The sequence below is a fragment of the Girardinichthys multiradiatus genome, chromosome 10, assembly GCF_021462225.1.
Source record: "Girardinichthys multiradiatus isolate DD_20200921_A chromosome 10, DD_fGirMul_XY1, whole genome shotgun sequence".
NCBI lineage: Eukaryota > Metazoa > Chordata > Actinopteri > Cyprinodontiformes > Goodeidae > Girardinichthys > Girardinichthys multiradiatus.
The window spans coordinates 13,941,366-13,964,537 of NC_061803.1; the positions used below are offsets into that span (position 1 = coordinate 13,941,366).

The following is a 23,172-nucleotide window of genomic DNA, read 5'->3' on the forward strand; positions in this document are numbered from 1 at the left end:
AGAAATTCCAAAAAGGCCACAAACATTTCCAAATCCAGTGAGGCTGAAAGATTATAAAGATAAAACAGACAACTTTGCTGTAATACTTCTGGCCTTCCTGTTATCAGGTAAAAATCATACGCTTTTGCTGTCTTGAAGCCTGTATAAAGAGCAGACCTTTCTCCAAAAAAGTTAAAGAGAAACTGTTTCCTGTCATTACCTGTGCCTCATCTGATTTTATTTTACAGCTTACCAGTAATGAAAATAGTTTGAGTCATATTCCCTAAGTAACAGTGTCCAAACCCGGCAGTTTCTTCGTGTTAGAGGTTCACGGTACGTTAAATCGCAGGCGTCATAGCAAAAATCAATATATGCAATAACGCAGTTGCAAAATGTCTTAGGTGTCATGCTCGTCAATAATATATTCGGTCAATTGAATGGATTTTTGCTGTCGACACCCGGTAAGAATACTAGTTATCAATATCTGAAAGTTCAGAGAGAATGGTTTCATAACTTTAATGGGGGAAAAAATGGAGAAGTGAGGAGATGTCATCATAACGATATCCAACAACAATATAGCAATGTGTTGTTTCCCCAATATGAAGCAGCTCCTGTTAGGGTTTTATGATGCATTCACTGATTGGAAAAAGATCAGATTTTGAGCTTCTGACTAGCCATCCACTGGTCAGCACCTGTCAAGCTGATCGACTCCTATGAGAAATAATGTAAAGTTATGAAACACATTTGATTTACAAAGGTACCAGAGGACTGGGGCTCATTCATGGGAATGTCAAATGGATGTATAGGGAGTAAGTACAGAGACAATAACCTGGTGCTCATGGACAAAACAAAGGAGATAAACTTCCTTATGTTTTATCTATTTTGTGTTTATATTTATCCAAGCGTTTTTCACTCTAAGTTTCTTTGAATGTAATATGCAACAAAGAAAATGCTTTTATTTTAGATATGTTGACATTTGACAGTCTATTTTCTTTGCAGCACGGACAGATCTTGAAATTGCATGCGTCGCCTGTTTAATTCAGCACTGTATTATTTTTGCTGTCCATTTTCACGGGCATGTCCACAGTGCATTTTGTCATCCCCTGCAACAATCAAACAAGCCCACTGAACCCACCAGAATGTGAGCTATTGGCTGACAGCAGAACAAAAGCAACAGCATTCATTTTAGTCCTGCTAAAACACAAAAGGTGCCTAGAAAGGTAGAAAACAACAGGGCAATCATATGGAATAATGGGATAAATCGTTGTTGAACAGTAAAAGCAGAATAGCCACTATGCAGTAGTTGTAAATCTAATTAAGCTACAGTTTTTAGCAGAAGTATTCATAGCCGTTCAGGTTTTTTGAAAATATTTTATCATGCTACAACATAAAATTCAATGCATTTTATTGAGATGTTTTTGATAAACCAACACAAAGTAGTGCCTAAATGTGAAGCAGGAGGAAAATTCAACATGGTTTTCAAAATAGTTCTTACAAATAAAAATTTGACAAAACAGGTTTGCATTTGTCTGCCACCCTCTTTACTCTGATATCCCTAAAAAAAAAAGTATTGCGCAGCCAAAAACCTTAATAGTCACTTAACCAGTAAAGTGAGCAAACCTGTGTGTATTTTTATCACAGCATACATCCAGCAGTTCTGTGAACACCTTGAGGTTTGTTGGAGAACACTGAACAAATCGCATCACGAAGACCAATAAACACAGCAGAGAGGTCAGGGAGAAAGTTGGGGAAATGTTTAAAACACGATTAGGTTATAAAACAGAGAGTGTGGCACAGTGCAGACTTACCAAAGCATGGCTGTCCAACAAAACCTAAAGGCTGAACAACAAGAGCAATAATGAAAGAAACAACCAAATAGCCCCATGGTACCAGAAATCTATAGCTCATATTAGCACATTATTGTGCATTCTACAGATCTGGCCTTTATGGCAAAGTGCCAAATTGCTGAGTCCCCTCTGTAGATTTTCACAAGCCATGTAGGGGACACAGCAAACAAGTGAACAAAGGCCTACATGCAAAACATTGTGTGGCAGAGAACACACCCTAAAAATAGCATCTCTGTGGTGAAACACTGTAGTGTAAGCATCATGGTGGGGGGATGGTTTTCTTCAACAGAAAGCTGATGGGAAGGTGAATTATGTTAAATACAGAACAATCCTGGTAACAAACCTGTTTGAGGCTGCAAAAGACCTGAGAGTGAAGCAGGTGCCCACCTATCAGCAGGACAATGACTCCTTAAACATACAACTACAGCTACAAAAGGATGGTTTGCATCTAACCATATTCATGTTTTTAAATGGCCAAGACCTAAATGTAAAAGAGTTTTTGGTAAGACTTGAGAATCAATGTCCCATCCACTGTGATTGAGCTTTGGCTTTTTTGCAAAGAATAATGGGTAAATATTATAATTTCTAGATCTGCAAAGCTGGTGGAAACATACCCTAAAGGACACAGACCTGTAATTGCAGTAAAACCATACTCTCCAAAGTAATGACTCAGTGCGCTAAATACAGATCTACTCCACACCTTTCAGAATTTTATTTGAAAAAAACATTTGAAAGCCATGTATCATTTTCCCCTCACTTCACAATTAGTGATATTTTGTGACATAAAATCCCAATAAACTTTGTGGCTGCCACGTGACAACATGTGATGAAGTTCAAGGGGTGTTAATACATTAAAAGCAGCTTGAAAATATCAGTGCTTGATTGGAATTGGAGTTCAGCTTATTTTGCATGTTACCCAAATAGCAGTTGATGAGAAGGATGACCCAACCTTAACAGAAACATAACGCTTCATATTTCAACAGAGCATGAAAAAACACCTCTGACATTACTTCCAATGAGTCTCTCCAATACCAAACAAATGGGAGCTCAGAGAACTGGGGGATAACCTCTCTGGATGAACACAAACAAAGCCTGGGAAGACGCTGCCTAAATGACGGCCATCAAACACAGGACATCTGAGGCAATGATTGCGCAGTTTGTTGGAATCACCAAAGAGATTCCAGTCACGTGAGGATTAAATGACAGCTCTGATTACTCATAAACCTATATTTGCATATCCAAGTAAACTGATGTCAATTAGGAGGCAGTGAAGGGGAGAAAATCCATCAGAGGAAGAAATGAAAAGCGTTAGGAAGTGGACCATGTTTTCCCTTGAGTGTGGCATGCAAATTATTTTCTGGAAACGGGATAAACAGCAGCATCGTTTAGTGGGGGGGCTCATTACCATACATAACCTCTCGCATAAGGGCATGTAAATTCACAGAACATTATCATCAAAGAAAACAAGTGAGGAATCAAATTAGGGAACTCTCTACTTAGCCACCACACATCTATGCACTCCCTACAATTATAAGCAGCCTCATCTAAATAGTGGACTGATTGTAATTCTACACTTTGCACTCAGTAATGGCCTGCACTAATCCACGCACAGTATAACATATTATTACATTCTGATAATACTGTAGGCTGACAAAGAAAGGGTGGGAAGGAGGAAAAGCTCTGAAAAAAGCTCACTGGAAAGAGTTTGAGTAAACCGATGTTTGTATTTAAGGTCCCTGCAGGCAAAGGCTCTAAGCAATCCAGGAAATCCCAGACAAAATGGATTCTAAGAGAGGAGAACCCATGAGTAGAGAATGAGGCATCTCTAAATCTGGATGGGCTGGGCCACTATAGTAACATAATCAATATGCAACTTTAGATAAAAACTTAGAAGAGCCAAGAATACCACTGTGCAGATGAGCAATTATTGCCATTAACACACATAGGATGGGCTGCAATGAATTCAGAATAGCTTACTGGACTTTAGCCTTGGGTACTTTTATCAGTAGCTAGTAACCCTTGAAAGCAGAACAAAACCAAAAGGAGCACAGTTATGGAGTGCTAGCATCTATGCATCTATGTTGTGTCTTAGAATTAACATCAGGGAATATGCAATATATGCCTTTGACTATCTAAATGTTAAGCTTGTCCATTATTTGTTTCAGCCTAATAACAGCACATATGCTAATTGTTAGCGGTTCATTGATTTTCCCATTTGTGTTAGCATAAAGCTAGCAGACTTGGTACTAAGCTTTTACTAGTATTACTTTAAGCATGCCAGCTATGTTGAAATAGTTACATGGCAATATACTAAAACTTGTGGCTGTGTATATATGAATGTTTACTTTTTCTTTGGTGTATGTAGAGGTTAGTTGTTGTAGAACCATCAAACAGGATGAAAACCAACAATCATGAAGAGCACCATAAGATGAAAAAAGGCAGCAACAGGCTGAGCAGTCTTCCAGAGCTCTGAATGTTTTTCTTTTAATTTTCAAGAAAGGTCTCACCAGTTACAGTTTCTGGACACAGGGTCACAGCATCAACAGGTCAGGTGGGAATGCAGCTTTTTCAAAAACCCCAAATTAACAATCCACTCAATCACCCTACAATCCTGCTTACATAGCCATAGACACTACAACTGGTCCACCTTAGAGGATTTCATTTGGATGCAACCAAGCTTCTTCCGTTCATTAAAATTCAGTCTATTAACCAAACTGTACCAAACTTTCAGAGAGGACAGAATAACAACCACAGTTACCTGTAACTTTATGATTTAGAGATTGTGTCTGTGTTTTGTTTTGCAACTATGATTCTGAGAACTGCACTATTAATACTGGCATTAACTGGATTATAAATCATTAATTGCTCCTTCAGGATCCCAATGACCTACATGGCCAACTAAATTGATGAGTTTGAATGAACAGAGGCAGCATGAAGAAAAGATCATCTTTGGAGGTAGACACATAAGTGTCACAACCAAGAGGCAATTTCATACTAAACATGCAGTCTTAGTGTTTTCCATTCCTATTCATCTGTTCAAGACCATCCTTAAAATCCTCTTGGTCAAGACCTGAGTGGAGTTTTATCATCATCCATATGTGATGAGTGCAAGGGCTGCACAAAAGAAAATCACTTAATGACAAAAAGAAAAACGGAAACATATCTGTTATGGTAAATCCACAATTTCATCAATTTCCTCTTTTCAAACTGTTCTCCCAACACTCTGATCATTAGGATCTGGGGCACTGTGTCAGGTCTGAGCATCTGCTGTAGTGAGAATTCATTCAATAGGTTGACAATCTTTTTGGCATGCAAATGTACTGGAATATATTAGCTCACAATTAACGGATTCCAAATGGCCTTTTAAATATTATTATTGCTTATGCCAATATTGTGATGACAACATATGTAGCACACAGTGTTTAACTGAAATCAATGGAGTACAAAGAAAATGTTGGCTATTAAAACAACAACAGTGAACCTTCCTGGAGGTCTACAGATAAAATTTACATTAGGTTGTCCTGAAAGGACTGGAAAGTGGCCTTATTAATAAGACACTTCACAAATCTATACAGATTCATGGGAGTGAAACTGATTAGATCTTGTTGTAAAAACATTTGTTTTTACCAAGACAGAGACCGATGATTGTCACTCAGAATCAGCTTTATTATAATCTTGCAAGAGAGAAGGATTTTTTACAGCATTGGAGATGCGCTCATTAGTGCTGCCAAATCGTTCTGCCTAGAGAAAGCAAAGGTTCTCCTTATAAGCTACAACAGTTTCAAGGTAACTCTCATGAGACCCAGAGAGACGAGGTGAAACCTGTTGTCCTAGACATGTTGTTAATGGAAATGGAACCTTACACAGTGTGGCATACATGTTATTGCATACAAGTGAATAGGAGAAGGTTGAAAAACCATCTCTGTAAGACTAAACAGAACCATCTGTCCTAACCCTGGAGGCAGAAGAGAATAACACAGAAGGGTTTGAATACTTTTATCAGATCCTGCAGAGTATCTAGTAGAAAAGAAAGCAAGGCACTAAAATTTTCCATAACAATCTCCACATTAAGCACGATACGGATATGTAGGTAAGGCAAACCCCTCCAGGATGTAAACAGCTAGTCTCAGAGACTTGTCATGTTTGAGGAAAAAGGACAAAAATAGTGAGTCCTGAAAAAACATAGAAATAAGAAGTGAAACTGAGGAAGGGAATATAGATTTAATACAGTGCTTAGCTTTAAAGAGGAGGATTTTAACAAGTATAGAGTGGACTGAGAACACCCTTCTCTGAGCAGCAAGAATGAATAGAGGATGATTATTCCACTCCAGCTGCATTTCAGCTCTCAGAGGAAAGAAGGACGAGTTATCAGAGAGGAGTTCCACAGACACACGTTACAGAGAAAAAACTGTATCACCTAAAGTTATATCTTACTTTAAGTGACAAGCCAGACTGCTTACTATTCACTGACATGAGGCTTCGTAACGTTATTACTTTATTGTATAGCATATTCCACAATAAAGATTTAAAACCTTTTCTCAATAATTCTGCTGAAAAGAAGCAATAACAACTGACATACCAACTTACAGAAAAAATAACATATCCTTAATGATTGCTTCAAAAACTAATTAAGTCCCAAACAATTTGTCGAGGAATTTCTAGAATGAAAATCTCAATTAAAAAATGTAAAGACTTTAAAATATGGACTACATTAAAATAGTCTTTACTTTCTGTCTTTTTTCAGACACCTCTTTAAAAAATATTTGTAAAGTGTAGTTGAGGAAGGCTGCACAGTAGTTGGTACCTGTTCTGCCTAATTCATGAAGAGGTTTCCTTCAGGTCCACTGGTTTCTGTCCATGTCAACGCAGCTTACGTTGTCCGTGATTAGGTGTCTCCGTGGTGCTCTGGAATGGACCGGCGACCTGTCCATAACATTGCCCTCACTTTGCCCAATTACTGCTAGAACAGATTTCGGCCTCATTGTGACCATGGACAGGATTTAGCATGTATAAGCACACATAATAACTACCACAGCAATGCTACGATCAGGGTTTTGTGGCCGATAGCCAGTCTCTGGTTTTGTAAAGCTTTTTAAATAGTTTTAAAGCCTTATGAATTATTTATATTCTGAGCATTTTCAATTGGCTTCATTTTGAAACATCTTGCTGATGTTGAAAATAACAACCTTCAGGTTAGGTATTTGTATCTCTGAATTCTGGTGTATCCCTGAAAGTGTGAGCTAGTCAGAAAAGGTCAAAGGTTTACGTTGTTGTTTTTATTTCATGATTTTTGCACTGAAAATCTCAGTATAAACAATGAAATGAATGAATGTTATTAAAGATATAATGCAATGTAATTCCCTTTAAAATATCCAAATATATGCATTAGCAAGAGCAGGGGCAAGCAATGTGAGAGAAGACAATCAGCCATGCAACAACTTTATGGCACTCAGATAGAGGCGAGCTTACAAAGCAGGAAAGTATAATTATTTCAAGTTCCTCTCTAATAAGGTTTAATAAGAGGTTTAAGCATTCAGACTGAAGTCTGATGGTTCTAATTTAGAGGGAAACTCAGACAGCGATGTCAGAAAACAGGAGAATACCAACAAAACAAACCCATTTCCTCTTAGACCAATTATACACAGCATCATTTTAGCTTTGTCTGCAGTTGGAAACTGGAGATAATGCCATTGTAATTAAACTGAAATTAATACCAGTGTAGCTGAGCTGCTATACAGAGAAAGCCACAGTTTTTTTTCCCCTCACTGGGTTAGAACCACATTGTTGCTCTTGCTAAAAATGGAAGAAATGCTGCTGAATAAATGGTTGTATCACAATAGATGGGGTCCTTCCAGTACACCAGAAGGAAACACTGATGCTTTTTATGCCTGTAGGAAGTTTAACAATACGTCTAGTAGAGAAAAAAAAATACAAGAAATGGGAAGACAGTAAAACTTTATTTTTTCCTGAAAGGAAAGGAGTTTTGCGATGTGTGAAGAGATAAGACCTGCAAAGAGCGGAGCAGGTGGTAAAAAAAACAACTAAGATCCAGATCGAGATGCCAAAATCAGTAATGCCTTTTGGCACAACTTCCTACCATTCACCAAGCCCCTGCAGAGGCCTGTGGGTACAATACGGCAGGGCAATAACTTTACTTCTATTGCTTCTGTTGAGCTTTAATTGAAAATCATCTGCTGAGTACAACAGGGAGCGAGAGAAAGAGCAGATCCAAGCTCTTTACAGAGCACTGAGCAAAGCCTTTCACAGAGAATTTCCAACACAGTGGTCTAGTGTTATTTGTGGGAGCATCTGAGTATCTGTGCTGGCTCTGTGAAGCAACTCAGCATGCACTTTGCACACAAATCCAAAACTGCAGAATGAGTAACCGCTGCAGAAATACTTTTGCTTAGTGTTCTAAAGTAGAAAAAATTCAAGGGGTGTGTCTACTTTTGCATGGCACTACTTAATGGCACGCATTTTTGCAGGACTTGTTGAAAACGTAGAATACGTCAATGCAAAGAATGACAAATCATCTTTTGCACAGCAAAAAAACAACCTGTATTTCTTGCTCTGCATTCCAAATCTTGTGCAACAGGGCTAATGAGCTCATAATTACCTCCGAACCTTTAGAGAAACGCTTGAATTGACTCAGCAAGTTTTCACTTCAAAATATTTGCTGACACTCTGCCAGCAGTGACTTCATCAATGTGACACTGAACTTTTAGCACTTCACATCTGCTGCAATTAGAGGCGCAGACTGACAACAGGAAAGGCTCGCAACCTCTTCCTTACGCTGCTATTTATAATCACAATGCGGTGGCTGTGTATTACTGTAAAATATGTCACAAACATTCCTTAAAGACATGGGTGCAACAAAGAAGGAGCCTTCCAAAGACAATTGTGACCCAAGTAAACAAAGTAACACTAATACTAAGCTCTAATGTTGCTTCAATGTTAGCACACCTCTGCTGAATTTTAAAGGCTGATCACACATGTAAAATTTAATTGCTGGAATAGCTGAGGGTAATTAACCAACATTATAATCCACTGGAGCTCTTTCTCACTCAGGGCAGGTGGGTTGGTCACCCGGAGGAAACAAAGAACTAATGGTTCACTTGGGTTTAACATTAATTTGGGCTTGAGAAGCTGAAATTAACGATGACTGTGCTCTCCTTGCATTTTACAAGAGCTGCTTAAATAAACACAGAGCTCAAGCACCTGACAATAACACCAGCCATGCTACTAACTCATGCTACATGCTACTAAGTGAAAGTCTACACAGATTCATTACACGTAGAGTGATGTATTCATGTGCTTTTTGTACTTTGTACATTTTTTCTTGTGTTTTCGTTATGTAAAGCACTTTAAATTACCGTGTCGCTGAAATGTGCTCTACAAGTAAACTTGCTTTGCCTTGCTTAAGTGCTAAGGACAAACCAGTACATTCATTTTTACAGAAAATTAGATCGTCACAAAAGACAAAAGATAATCATTTAAATACAGAGAAGTAATGTTATTGCCATGTTACATCTGTTGTTGAGCAGATAGCCACTGACATCGTTTACAATGAGGGTAAGGCACAAAAACTAATTGCAAAAGCAGCTGGGTGTTAAGAGTGCTGTAGTAAAATTATGCTTAGATGTCAGGGACACCTGCGAGATGACTTCATCTTAGTCCCAAAAGGTTGTTCACAAAGTGGACCTGCCAGTCACTGGTATCTCAAACTGACTCTGAAGTCTCAAAGCTGCAAGGTTCTGATTTTATCAAGTATTTAGGCTAGGCAGACATGCACACACATATAGAAAAACACACAAAAGGCCATTTCATCAAATGCCAGGCTTCGTGAAGGGCTGTCTCCTGCTGCACGCAGGCATCCCGAGCCCGTCTGCAACCACAATCAATGACTGACACCTCAATTACAAGTCTCGACAACAACCGTTGGGACATTTTAAAGGTGACAAATGCAACATTAATATAGACTGCTGCTAATATTAGGGTTGACATTTGTATAATCTGAGCAGCTTCAGTGCTGCTGAGCCCTGTGATTTTTGTTATGCATGAATCTGAGTATTAGATTACAGGAATAAAAGCCAATACAATATAATAACAAGAAAATCTACCTGACATTTATTTAAGGAAAATAAACAGGTTGAGTGAAGAGTTTATAACATCGTGCATGTTGATGACATTGGCGATTACATTTAAGGCCTGCATACTTTCCTATTTCCACCTGCCAACAGCTAACAGCTAGGTTTAGCCTTTTTAAGTGCTACTGAAGTGAATTTGTCACAAAGCAGGCCATTTTGGACCCTGCTCGACCAACAAAACCAGTCATTCAGTGTAAGCTCACCCAGTGAAGGTTTGCCACATCATAACCTCAGCTGAAAGCTCAACGCTGATCAAAAAAAGGTTCAGCTGAAATGGTCAGCTAAAAGTTGTTAATGAGAACAACCTGAGCTGAGGATCTTGTATTCAAAGCCAGTTAGCATGCTGGTCTTTTATCCCTTCCAGAAAACTGCTGATCTTGGTTTTCAGTAGAGCTGTAACAATACATTGGGATCTGGAGACCGGATGACGCACGACCTGGGTTCATGAGAACAAGACTAAAAAAGATTTAGCTTCTTTGTTTAATAAATAACAACTGTGTGGTATTTACTGCGTATTTTTCTACAGGTCAGGTTTTACAGCCTGCTGAAGAGTAACTGAAGTGACTGGAGATTTCTGCATAGGTACATGCAAAACATATCTATAGTATAAGCTTTTGTAAAGAGAATATGTAAGTCTTTAAAATGTAACTTAAAATTCAGTAAGCTACAACAAATTTAAAAGATGCAAATCATTTTATGTTGCCAGTATTACCAGATCAGTGCAAAGAAGAGTTTAATGGTTCCAACTAGGACTAACTGAGAAGTTATGACACAGGTAACTTTTAGGATCCCACTGTTAGGAGACTTGCAGCAAATAGTGGCAAATGCCAGTCACAAAGTCTGCGTGACAACAAATTTTAGGGCAATAATTGTGGAGGGCATTACACCTTCTTTTAAATAAGACATAAAAATGACAGAAACATCTGAGGCTAATTAAACATCTCTAAGCAGGGCTACTCAAATCCTTCGTTTCCATTATGAGTAATGCTAACAAAGACTCACAAAAAGGCCAAACTGACTACTTAACTACTAATTGGAAAGGCTGACAGAGTGTTTTATATTACCTTGATAACAGTAGCAAAGGTTCTCGGAGTACTTAATCAACAAAGGTCACTACATAGGAAACATGGCCATCTGCTTTTAACAGGATAGATAATATAATGACCAAATGTGACATTCAGAGACGCCACTATCGGTCTATTTCAGTTATGCAAAGCTGCCAACGCTGATCTTAGCCCATTTCAATATATCGTAAACAAAGCTAAAAATTTTTAAGGTTGAAAAACTGCTTTCAAATGGGTCGTTGTAAAACAGGGTTTCATTATTTTTAAACAAATAAAATATCATTAGCCATTTTAAACCTAATCTTCTGTAATTTATATTAGAAATTAGCATAGTCACTTCAACAGTAGTTTCCATGTGCGTTGCCTAGAGAATGTGGATCGTTCCTTAGCTATGAGATTTCCAAAAGGCTGTCAACCTATCTAGGTTCAGCATGTTCTATGACAGATATAGACTGAAAGTTAAAAAGGATAAAACAGAGCAACTTTGCTGCACAGTTCAGCCTTTCTTTTATCAGCTTTAAGTCTTGCTCTGTCCAGCAGCTTAAATGAAGCACAGACATTACTCATAATATCAGAGATATTTATTTTCAAGTAGTGTTTTACATCTCTGTGCTTCATCTGGCTTCATATTTAAAACACATCAGCGATACTAAAATTACTAACTTTAAGTCTTCCGACAGTAACAACTTCCACACTTCAGGGCGTTACTTTCCTGTGTGATAATTACGAAAACTGAAAAAAGTACAAATGCACCATTTGAGCAAACTGGAAGACTATTTGTTGAGATTAATATGTAATAAAAAAAAACATTAGGTTGAAAGACTATTGCGGAAGCCACACAACCTTTGTTTCAATTTTTTACTAAATGAATAGCTGACTATAGTTTTCTCCCCACACCACACAATGTGTTTTAATTTAGCTGTGCAGTAACTGAAGGCGTCGCCTGCCTGAAGGTTCTCGAATACTAATCTGAGATAGCTGAATCTAAATTATGTAACAGCACATGTCTGCATCAGTGACCTTTGTTTCACTTTGACGTGTTACACAACATTAACCATCTGTCAAGAAAGCCAAAGCAGCGCAGCAGGATTCACTTCAGACAAAGGCCCAAGCTGCCTGGAATGCCCACAATCAATGCCAAGGATACCAGGGAGAACACCCGTCTACCTACCGAGTGGGAAGGACAGCCCACATGTCTCAGTGACTTTATGTCTCACTGCATTTGTTACGCTGACAAAAAGGAACACAGCGCCCTTTGTTGTTGTCATAAAAGGTAACAAACCTACAAGTGTTAACTTTAACCACAACTACTAAGAAGTAATACAGCGTCCGCCACCGAGACGGCCAGTGACATAAACATTTAAAGGAACTGTGATGCTTTTATTAGTTTACCTAAAGAAAGTAGAACATGTCTTTTGCTTTCATCTCACTGTGATGAAGGTTTGCTGAAATCACCATAGGTTGTCACATTTTAGGTTGTAACATAAAGGTACATACATTTACATATACACACACTCCCGACTTTTGAAGCAGGACACAAAAGTGATCCAGGTTTGTCTCAGTCTTGAGCCAAGATGAAATACTGTGGAAGCACTTACCTATGCACTTATTAAATAGGCCAGCGGTCATTTGTCTTAGCCACCATCTCACAGCAGGCCACTGGGAGCTGTACTATTAGAACTGCAACACGACCCACAGTTAATATACGATTCCCTTTCAGAATGAATAAACAGCAAAGTCATACTGACCTCCAAAGGGAAAAGAAGAGAATAATGTCTGGAGTTTTTTGCTAAGATAAATTAGAAGCATCTAATTAATGGTTAAATATAGATTCTAAAGATTACCTTCATATTTATTTTCTTATGGCTATTTTAAGAATTGCACGAAACAAAACAAAAAAGTTCTTTTTTTTAAATTGCAATTAATCGGCACTGATCAGGACTGAAGAAGTCAAATACCAAAAAAGTCCTATTTCATTAAATGCATCAAAAGTAAGAACTAACACAATTTTCGCCTATAAACGCATCAGGCAATAGCATGTACTAGAATAGATTATTTTGTTTGTCTAATAAAAAAAATAAAGATTACGAACAAAATTAATGGAGATAAGCTTGTAAACATCATTTCAGTTACATTCAAAACTAATATCACTATTATGGAACCTGCAGCTTCTCAGTTTTATTTTATTTGTCATAGTCCTCGGAAAATAAAATTAATTGCAATCACAGGTCAGAATGTAAAGAAAACAGAATTGGCAGGAATAGACTTATTGGTGCATCTTTTGTTATTTCACTGCAAAAAACTGCAACATAAACTAACTACTGCTTCTATATATTAGCTGAAATATTACTTGATTTAGCTAAATAATACATTTACAATATTTACAATATGTATTTACAATACATACAATATATTTTTTCAAGCATTCAAAGTTGTCAATTCTACTCCAGTTGAATTTATTTCTAAAAAGTAGGTTTTAGCATTCAATGTCCAGCACCCTCCACACTCATAGTCACCTATTAGTACAGATGTGCAAAACCTAAAGCACTCAAAATTTCCACAAAAATTCAACTTTAATGCAAGTACATTTATTCAGTGGGGGAAAAATCCCACATTAATAAAATAAGTTTTTAACAAAATCATTGGTGTTACAATTGCTAGCACTCTTAACAGTCCCTATAAAATATAACTGAAGCGGTTAACACCTTATCTATGTAAACTGATTAGAGTAAATAATCCATTCTTGTTTCCCTCGGGTATAAATATGACGTGACACAGACAATCATCTCGTTTAGCAACCTTTCAAAATAGTAAAGACAAGAAAACATGCCATTCAATTAAGGCAGACATTAACAAAACAGTTTTAAATAAAACTAATTAGTTGATTTTATACAATTTTAAACGTGTAGAAATCATGATACTGTAGTAGTTTAACTCAAGGTTATCCTACCAGGAGAATCTCATTCTGGCCCATGCCTACTAGTAGACAGATACCATTGAGGTGACTCACAAAAAGAAGACTTATTTTTACAAATCTGCTCAATAACTGCAGCCCTGGTGTGTTAAATGAAGTAGAAAAATAGACCTGAATGAGCTGAGGTCTCAGGTTGAGGATGGATTGAGCTTTCAGCATGCATGCGAAAACAAATGATTTAACTCTGTGATGCACAAACACTTAAAATTGGAATTAAAGGTGTTAGCAGAGTATTCTGATTCTGGGTTACTGCCAAGGGAGGAGACAGTTGCACACTTCCCACTTATCAAGTGACACAGCTGTGGGGCACGACACCAAAAAGGAAGGATTTGTGAGACAAATAAAGAGACCACCACACAGCTCTGTGCATTTTTTGCATATTCAGAAATATCATGGGGCAAACTCCATAACCACTTTGAAAAGATAAGACGAAAAGTGTCCTTCTAGTGTTCACTACATATCCTACCTCGTAATCAGCTCTTTAAGAAAGCTCTTAGAAAAAGCTGAGCATTATCGTGTCCTGTCTTTTTAACGTTTATTCAGAGAAAGAGGGAAATCGAGGGAGTTTCTTTGAAAGCTGCAGTGTTGCTGAAGCTGTTGTCGTGTTGTTGTTAGATGTGATTTCAATAGACTGCAGCAGGGATTGCTTTCATCACCATTTCGTCTTCCATATTAGGGATGAGCCAATGTGAGATTCTAATGGTAATGATAACCATGTCCAAAAGTGCTGGATGACATTATTTGCACAAAAATCTAAATCTTTATATTATAAAATATAAATGATGTTTATGATGCTGTTAAAACAGCTCCTTTTCAGTTTTTTGGTTGTAGCCACTAAAATAAAATGTTTCAGATAATCAAACTAATTTTATTATCGGACAAGGATAACCTGAGTAAATGCAAAATGCAATTGTCAAGCGATGATTTCATATATTGAGGGAAAGAAGCTATCCAAACCAACCTTGCCGAAGGAAACATCATCACAATGCTAGCTGAAAATGCCGACAGGTTAGTCTCCACATTAATGTCAAATTTATATATTTACCAAGATGGCGCCGACGATGGCAGCCTCGGAGCTTCGTACTGCAGACATGACAAGAAGCCATTCACACCTCAAATCATCCCCTCTACATCCCATTCAGGAACAAATTTCTCCCATAAAGCAACCAACCCCCCACCATCAGATTCTCTGCCTGCACTAAAGATCTCCGAGGAAGATGTAAACAGGCTCTTTCAGCGCATGAAAACAAAGAAAACTGGAGGACCTGATAACGTCTCCCCATCATGTCTGAAAGCCTGCGCACATCAACTTGCTCCGATCCTCAAAAGGATCTTCAACAAGTCACTGGAGAAATGTGAGGTCACCTCCTGCCTCAAACGATCCACCATCATCCCGTTTCCCAAGAAATCCACCATCGTAGGATTAAATGACTACAGGCCTGTAGCCCTGACGTCTGTGGTCATGAAATCCTTTGAGCGGCTGGTGTTGAAGCACCTGAAAGACATCACAGGTCCCCTGCTGGACCCCCTGCAATTTGCTTACCGAGCAAACGGGTCGGCAGATGATGCTGTTAACTTAGGTCTACACTTCATCCTGCGACACCTCGACCACCCAGGGACGTACGCCAGGATCCTGTTTGTAGACTTCAGCTCGGCCTTCAACACCATCATACCAGACATCCTCCACCAGAAGCTCACACAGCTCAACGTCCCAGCCTCCACCTGTCAGTGGATCAACAGCTTCCTGACGGACCGACAGCAGCAGGTGAGACTGGGGAGCATCTTCTCCCGATCCAGATCAATAAGTACTGGTGCCCCCCAGGGCTGTGTTCTATCCCCACTCCTCTTCTCTCTGTACACAAATGACTGCACCTCATCGGACTTGTCCGTGAAACTCCTTAAGTTTGCAGACGACACCATTGTCATTGGACTGTTCCAGGACGGTGATGAGTCTGCATACAGACAGCAGGTGGATCAGCTGATACACTGGTGCGGTCGGAACTACCTTGAACTGAACCCACTCAAGACTGTGGAAATGGTGGTGGACTTTCGGAGAACACCACCCCCCCATACACCCCCCTCACCATCCTCAACAACACTGTATGGGCCGTGGACCACTTCAGGTTCTTAGGAACCACCATCTCTGAGGACCTGAGATGGTCTTCGCACATAGACACTGTTCGAAAGAAGGCCCAGCAGAGACTGTACTTCCTGAGGCAACTCAAGAAGTTCAACCTTCCACAGGAGCTGCTGGTCATCTTCTACACTGCCATCATTCAGTCTGTCCTGTCTTCATCCATCTCAGTGTGGTTTGGCTCATCCACAAAACAGGACAGGTCCAGACTGCAACGAATAATCAGGAATGCGGAGAGAATAATCAGGGCTGACCTTCCCTCCATCCAGGACTTATACAGGTCTAGGGTCAGGAAAAGAGCTGCCAAAATCTCTGCAGACCCCACACACCCTGCACATAAACTGTTTAGAGTTTTACCTTCAGGCCGCCGCTATAGAGCACTGTTCACTAAAACCAGCCGCCACAGAGACAGTTTCTTCCCCCAGGCTGTTTCTCTGATGAACATTCAATAGAGTACAAAACAACAGCATACAGATGTTGCAAATGCACCTTTTCCATTAGATATGTGTATATTGTACATTGTAAGTTGTAAATTTGTATATTCTGTAATGCAGAATATTGCATTGTACATTGTATATTGTAAATTTGTATATTCTGTAATGCAAAAACAGAACAAAAGAGCAAAGTGTACCGGAGTCAAATTCCTTGTTTGTATGCACGAACTTGGCAATAAAGCTGATTCTGATTCTGAAATAGATGAGGTAGGAAATGACCAACATGGTGAGTAAACATAATAATAAGCAAATCAAAATAATGATGAGAATTTAAACAAGGTTCAAACATTTTGATGCTGTGTAACAGTTCATTTATTTTGCTAAGTTTTGTCATCATGACACATTTCTTAATCCAGTCTAAATTCCATGATCGGTTAATTTCTCTCCACTGATTACTAGGAGCGCATTTATTGTTTTTTTTTTGTCTGTTGCAACAACCAATAAGCTTTTAGAAGACAGCGTCACACCTAGCAACGGGGTCAACCTCACCTCTTCACTAAGATAGGAATTTCTGTCGTCTCCTCGCTCAGAGTAGTTCCTTGGCAGGAATTTTTAGGCTAAGATAGGAGCTCTCTCAGAGGACTCTGAAAATCTTTGAGAATATGGGCCCAGATCTAAGAAGATGCATACCTTCCAAAAAATTCCACTTTTGTCGCTTGAGTCCACAGAATACTTACTAAGAGTCTTATTTATATGAGTTATTGATGTGCTCTTGATGAAATTGTGGTGAGATAGCCACTCCAGAGAAGGTTCACCAACTTCTCAATTTGTGGATAACAGCTCTCACAGTGTTTCTCTGGAGTCCCCAAGCCTTGGAAAAGGCTTTTTAAGCCTTTCCAGACTGACTGGTGTCAATTACTTTTCATCTGGTGTTGGACTTCTTTCTAGTGGGACTCTAACGACTAAGGGTTTGGTTTTTGAGAGCCATTACCCTACTTTATGTTGTCAGAGAGGTTCTATTTAAATGACTTCTTGATTCTACAGGTCAAGAAGCTATCAGGCCTGGGTGTGGCTAGTAAAAGTGAACCAAAAAAACTTTCTTAATTACAGTTCATTTTTAAATTAACAAGGACAGTTTTTCTTGCCTGATAACCTGACAACCAATTTTTGTATTTACTAATCTTTCTTAAAATACCACTAAAAATGTATCTGAGGATCTCAAACTTTTGGGAGTCAGAAAAAAGAAAAAGCAAAAGAAATCTGTAAGGAAGGGAATACTTTTTCACAGCCCTGTACATTAACATGAGAAAATTGTTTTCAAGAGGTTATGGTGTAGAATATATTTGGGCAACTGAAAAGATGTGATGGAGGAGACTTCCTTAAGTTTTCAAAAAATGTAATTGAGTGAGGGATATGTTTAGTAGCCTACTGACAAGTAGTGGGAGCAACAGGCAGGGGATGTCTATTCCATACTGATTTTACCCTGAGATAAGCAAATTGTGAAAAGCAGCCTAATAAAGATAGGAAAAAATATTTTACACCAAACCGCTCCACTCAGGGCTGCAGAGAAGAATAAGAGCCAAGGTGTGCAATTTAAAACACATATGGTAGCAATTTAAGTAAGTGGCTTAGACTGTGCTTCAATTGCAGCCACATTTGTTAGCTTACTGCACACTGGAGTTGGGAGGCCTTTATTTATTTATTTTTATTTTATTTTTTTCAATGTTGGGCACAGCCTTTACAAATTACTTTTGGCTCGATTCAAGAGACGGAACGACTGCGTCTCTGTTTTCTGCTCCCAATGTGTCACTCAGCACTAACCTGTTCTGAGTGAGAGCTCTCTGAAGTTGTCGGCTTCCTGGCCATCTGTCTGCAGCCTGACCAGTTTGAAAATGGGAATCACTGCAACAAGGTTGCCGAAATTTAGAGCCAAGTGAGTATTTTTGTGTGACCAACTGTCCTTTTAGATAAGCTGCCACTGTGTGATCTGACCCCCAGGAAGCATTTCCTCCTAGACTAAACCTTAAATGGTGGTGAAAAAAACAGCATTTCCTGTTCTGAGATGGAATTTTAATAGCTTTCCTAGAGTCAAACTTCAGAGAGAAGAGAACAAGTGAAGGATATTTCTCACGGGCAATCTTTGCTAAAGTCTCACAACTGATGTGTTGACTCAGTTAAATCTTTAAGCATTCCCTGGGTTCCCTTCGAGAACTACAACTCTCTGAAGTCTCTCTTAAGGAACAGCAACATCCTAATGAAACAGAATTAATGAGGCAACATTTGAAATTAGCATCAAAAATTATTTCTGGTAAATTTATCCCAGAAGCTCAACATGGCAAGACAAATTTCCCCGGGGGTCTTGTTGAGTCATTTTAGGGATGCTAAAAGAAAACCTACATTTCAAAAACCCTGATCTCCCTAATTTATGCTTAGCTGTTTGGAATTTGTCAAGAAAATTAAAATCTGTTAAGTCAAATTACCTCAAGGTCAAACCAGTAACTTCTTTTTGACGAAGGGCCGTCGTTCCTTGTCTTTCATGATCTCAAAAAGAAAAAATGAATTCAACAAACCTCTACGAAGACTCTCCCAAGCAGAAGTTTTAAGTTCCACCCCATCCATGTTAATGTATGAGACACTAACAAAACTAAACATGTTCATAGTATTACACAAAAACCTACAATAAAAATTTAGAACATATTCTAATTGCTTTTCGTTAAAACAGAAAAGCAAAACTTTTTTTCACCGCTGGTAAATTAATATGACATGTTGATTGTTACAGGTATAAAAATGTATTTGTTGCCGTTTTAATTTTGATAAATGGACAAAAACAACCTAATAAATAGGCTCTAAATATAGTCGGGCTAACACGATTTCTCTTGCACATAAAAGCAATAACATTATGCTCTTTGAAAGCAAATCTCTTTAAAAATCCAGAATGCAATATGCACGTGACACTTTATGCACTTTTATGTTTGTGATCATTTTCACTACAGAGGCAGATAGCTCTGTATTGATGTTCAGTCAACCAGAGAGGGCTGAGCGTTTGACATGTTGATGTCAAAACGTTTTGTTTAGCTGCAGGTACCTTCTTTGCTACAAATGTTCAGGTGTACACTAAAGACAGGGTATGTTATTGTATTTTAAGCATTAAAATGTTTTTTAAAAGGAATCAAATTATTCATTTACTTGCATTTTTCTCTTTTATGCATTTCTATAACTTGTAAAATAAGTTTGAGTATTTAAATTAAAAAGTAGCCAAATGAAAAATGTAGAATGTGTCAATTTTTTTATCCGATTACTCGACTAAACGATAGAACACTCAGCTGGGCGATCGAAGCGTGGCTTACAATAGACACCCCATTGATGCCAACTTAGGAACTTAACTTTGTCGCTAAAGTTAACCAGAGACAAATCTAGCGGGTATTGATCATTGTTAATAAAATAAGATTGGAACATTAAAAGTCTATTGTGATCTTAAAACACGTGGAAAGTGTCAGTTAAATAAAACAAATTTTAAAAATCGGTATCGGCCAAAATAGGAATCTGCAGGTCAGGCTATTTAAAGATCGGCCAGAAAACTGCAATCGGTTCACCCCTATACTCGATTATAAAAATTGGCTGCAGCCCTAAAATATATAGTAGTAGTTTCTTTTTCAAAACAAGGAAAAGAGTGGAATACAGCAACTGGTGCTTTTGTTAAGACGTGAAAGATTTTATGAGCAATGCACCCATAGGTTTAAAAGTATGGCTGCACAATATATCAATTCTTATATGTCATTGCAATATCAGAATACATAATGTAGTTATAAAGGACTGCTTGGGTCCAATATTTGGTTGGCTATAATGTTTTATGTGCTATGTATATTCACTTGGTGGAGGAAAGAAACTCACTAGTGGCATATGTCACCTATCTAAGCTCTGTCTGTAGTTTCTTTATTCCTTTGGCTGCTCTCCATTTTTCCTTTCTTTTCCCTGGCAGCTCCATATTCAACATATTTTGTTATTTCCACTAATACCAACCGTGGGCAGAACTGCTAAACCTATGCTCTCCCTCTAACATGCTAATTTCTAATCCTGTCCATTTTTTTCCACATCCAATGAAAGTCTTAATATATTCTTTCAACTCCACCTCAGTTTCATCATAAGAAACTATAAATCATAAAAATCTTCACCAGCAGCTATCCCTCTGTCACAATTCACCCCTGGCACTCGTCTCGATCCACTGCTTCCTTCTTGCCTTCTCTTCCTCATCTTGTATAGTTCCCCTTCATTTGGATGGTTGCCCCAAGGACTTCGACTCACTCACTTTCAATAAGTCTACTTCATGGAGCTTCATTGTTCCACCTGCCATTCTCTTATTCACACACTTGTATTCTGTCTATATTTTACTCCCCTTCATTTCTTTTAACAGTGCAAACCTCCACATCTCCAAGCTCCCGTCCATCTGCTCCCTACTTTCATTACAGATCACAAAGTCCCCTGCAAACAGCTTAATGTGATGGAGACTCCAACCTAGACTCATCTGTCAAACTGTTGATCACCACTGCAAAAAAACAAAAAGCTTAAGCCTAATTAGCAACTTGACAAACAGCAATCCTACAAAAAACATGAATAGTTAATAGTACTGATTGTAGCCTATTTGATTGCCCTTTTGGAATAATAAATACCAACAAAATACTTTAGGGATAACTTAAAATTAAAGTGTCTTAGATGTTTATCATAGCATAACTAACAAGAGTTGTTTCCCTGTACCACTGAAAATCCCCAAATAAAGTAAAACCCTCCAGGTTACTGGACAGATGTATCTGTAAACAAAATCAAATGAAAAAGAATTACCCTACATTGTTTTTACAACTTTACAAGATTCTTGATCAGTGCTCACTAGAATGTCCCTTTTCTTTTTGCACACCTAAAAATGTAGAAGTGAACCATATCACAAAATCCATTTATTTTCTATATCGGCTTCTTCCTTACAAGGTCACAGGGGAACCGGTTCCTACCTTTACAGGTCGACGGGCGAGAAGTGGGGTACACCCTCGACAGGTTGCCAGTCGATTGCAGGGCAACACAGAGACAAACAGGACAAACAACCATGCACACATCCATTCATACCTAAGGGCAGTTTAGAGAGACCAATTAAGCTAACAGTCATGTTTTTGGACTGTAGGAGGAAGCCGGAGTACTCGGATGCACAGGGAGAACATGCAAACTCTATGGAGAAAGACCCCAGGGCAGGAGTCGAACCAAGGACCTTCTTGCTGCAAGGCCACAGTGCTACTAACAGCACCACCATGCAGCCCCATACCTCAAACTATTTAACTATTTCAGACAAAAACAAAGCAAATCAAGTCAATCAATTTCATAAAGTTTTTCCTGGCTCTTCTGAAACCACTGTGATAATAGACCTATTCATAATCAGCGTTCTACATTTTCTAGACAGCAGCATTTAGTTTCAGCACATCTGCAAAATGACTTAAAAGGAATTTTTTCGCACCTTCACCGACAAAACCATTTGGCTTATTATGAGAGAAGTTTAAATGGCAAGACAAAAAGTTTTGCTGAAACAGAAATAGATGCAGAGTGAGCACTGACAGCCACAGAGGCCTCACAGAATGCTCATTAGCACTCCTTGGTCAACACGCGAAGTATTAAAAGTGTATCAGCTGTGCACCCCACCAATCCTCTCCAGCCATGATGTGGCAGCAGCTTTTCTTTCATCTAATGAGACATCTCACGACTGCATTCTGTGAACCCTGTGAGAACTGTCTCCAACATTTTTAGAGGGAAATTCAACTTTTTAATTTATATGAGGATGGAGAGAACAATCATTAGCATCAGGCCTTCATTTTCAGAGATGCACACAGACTCAGTGCAGCACGAACCCGACTGAAAACACAGGAGCTCATTTAAAAGCTCTAGTCAAAGGTTTAGTTTCACCTGCTGAAATCACCCATCAGTCACCATCAGCACCTGTCTTTCAGCTGCAAACCTCCACAAATGGAGACTAAAAGAGCCCAGTGTGGCTGCAGTGGCATATAGTAGAAGCACTAAACATAACCACTGTTGTGGAACCAAATGTTACCAGAAAATGTGTGCAAATGGATGAAGATTTCAGGAAATATGACATGGATGTCGTGTGGAATTCCCAGAAGAATCAGATTTAATTCATAAACTCTATTGCTTAAATGTGTAATACCACTTTGGGAATATTTGACAGAATATTTCAGTCTCATATTACACACTCGCTTTTACAAGGCCTTCAGGAGTGAACACACTAAACAATGCTTCTCTCAGATAATAGATGTAAACATTTCTGCCCATCTTTCCGTTCCTCAGAACGGTTTAAGAGGTTCTTCCTTCATGAATATTCCTGCAAACAGTGTAGGGTTGATTATAACATCAATTCAGAGGACAATACACACACTTTAAGTGTATATTAACAGCACGAGAAGCTGGAGAAATTACATTGTCAATGTCAATATATATATATATACACACACACATACACATATATATATATATATATATATATATATAAAATGACATCAAAATATAAAGAGACATGTTTTTATTTGACCATTTACAATATTTTA

At 38.4% G+C, this 23,172-nt stretch overlaps 1 protein-coding gene across 5 annotated transcripts in view; it reads right to left on the bottom strand.

The window, feature by feature from the left end:
• dock1 (dedicator of cytokinesis 1) overlaps nucleotides 1-23,172 on the bottom strand; it is a 308,112-nt gene that overhangs the window by 281,131 nt on the left and 3,809 nt on the right. For 4 of the 5 annotated variants that reach the window (XM_047376376.1, XM_047376375.1, XM_047376373.1 and 1 more), the window contains exon 1: nucleotides 1,788-1,902. The exons of the other annotated variant lie outside the window; for it this stretch is intronic. In XM_047376376.1, coding sequence (XP_047232332.1) covers nucleotides 1,788-1,887 — 100 coding nt within the window. In that variant the 5' untranslated portion in view covers nucleotides 1,888-1,902. Of the gene's footprint in view, nucleotides 1-1,787; nucleotides 1,903-23,172 lie in introns of those variants that run through there. 5 annotated transcript variants of the gene reach the window in all.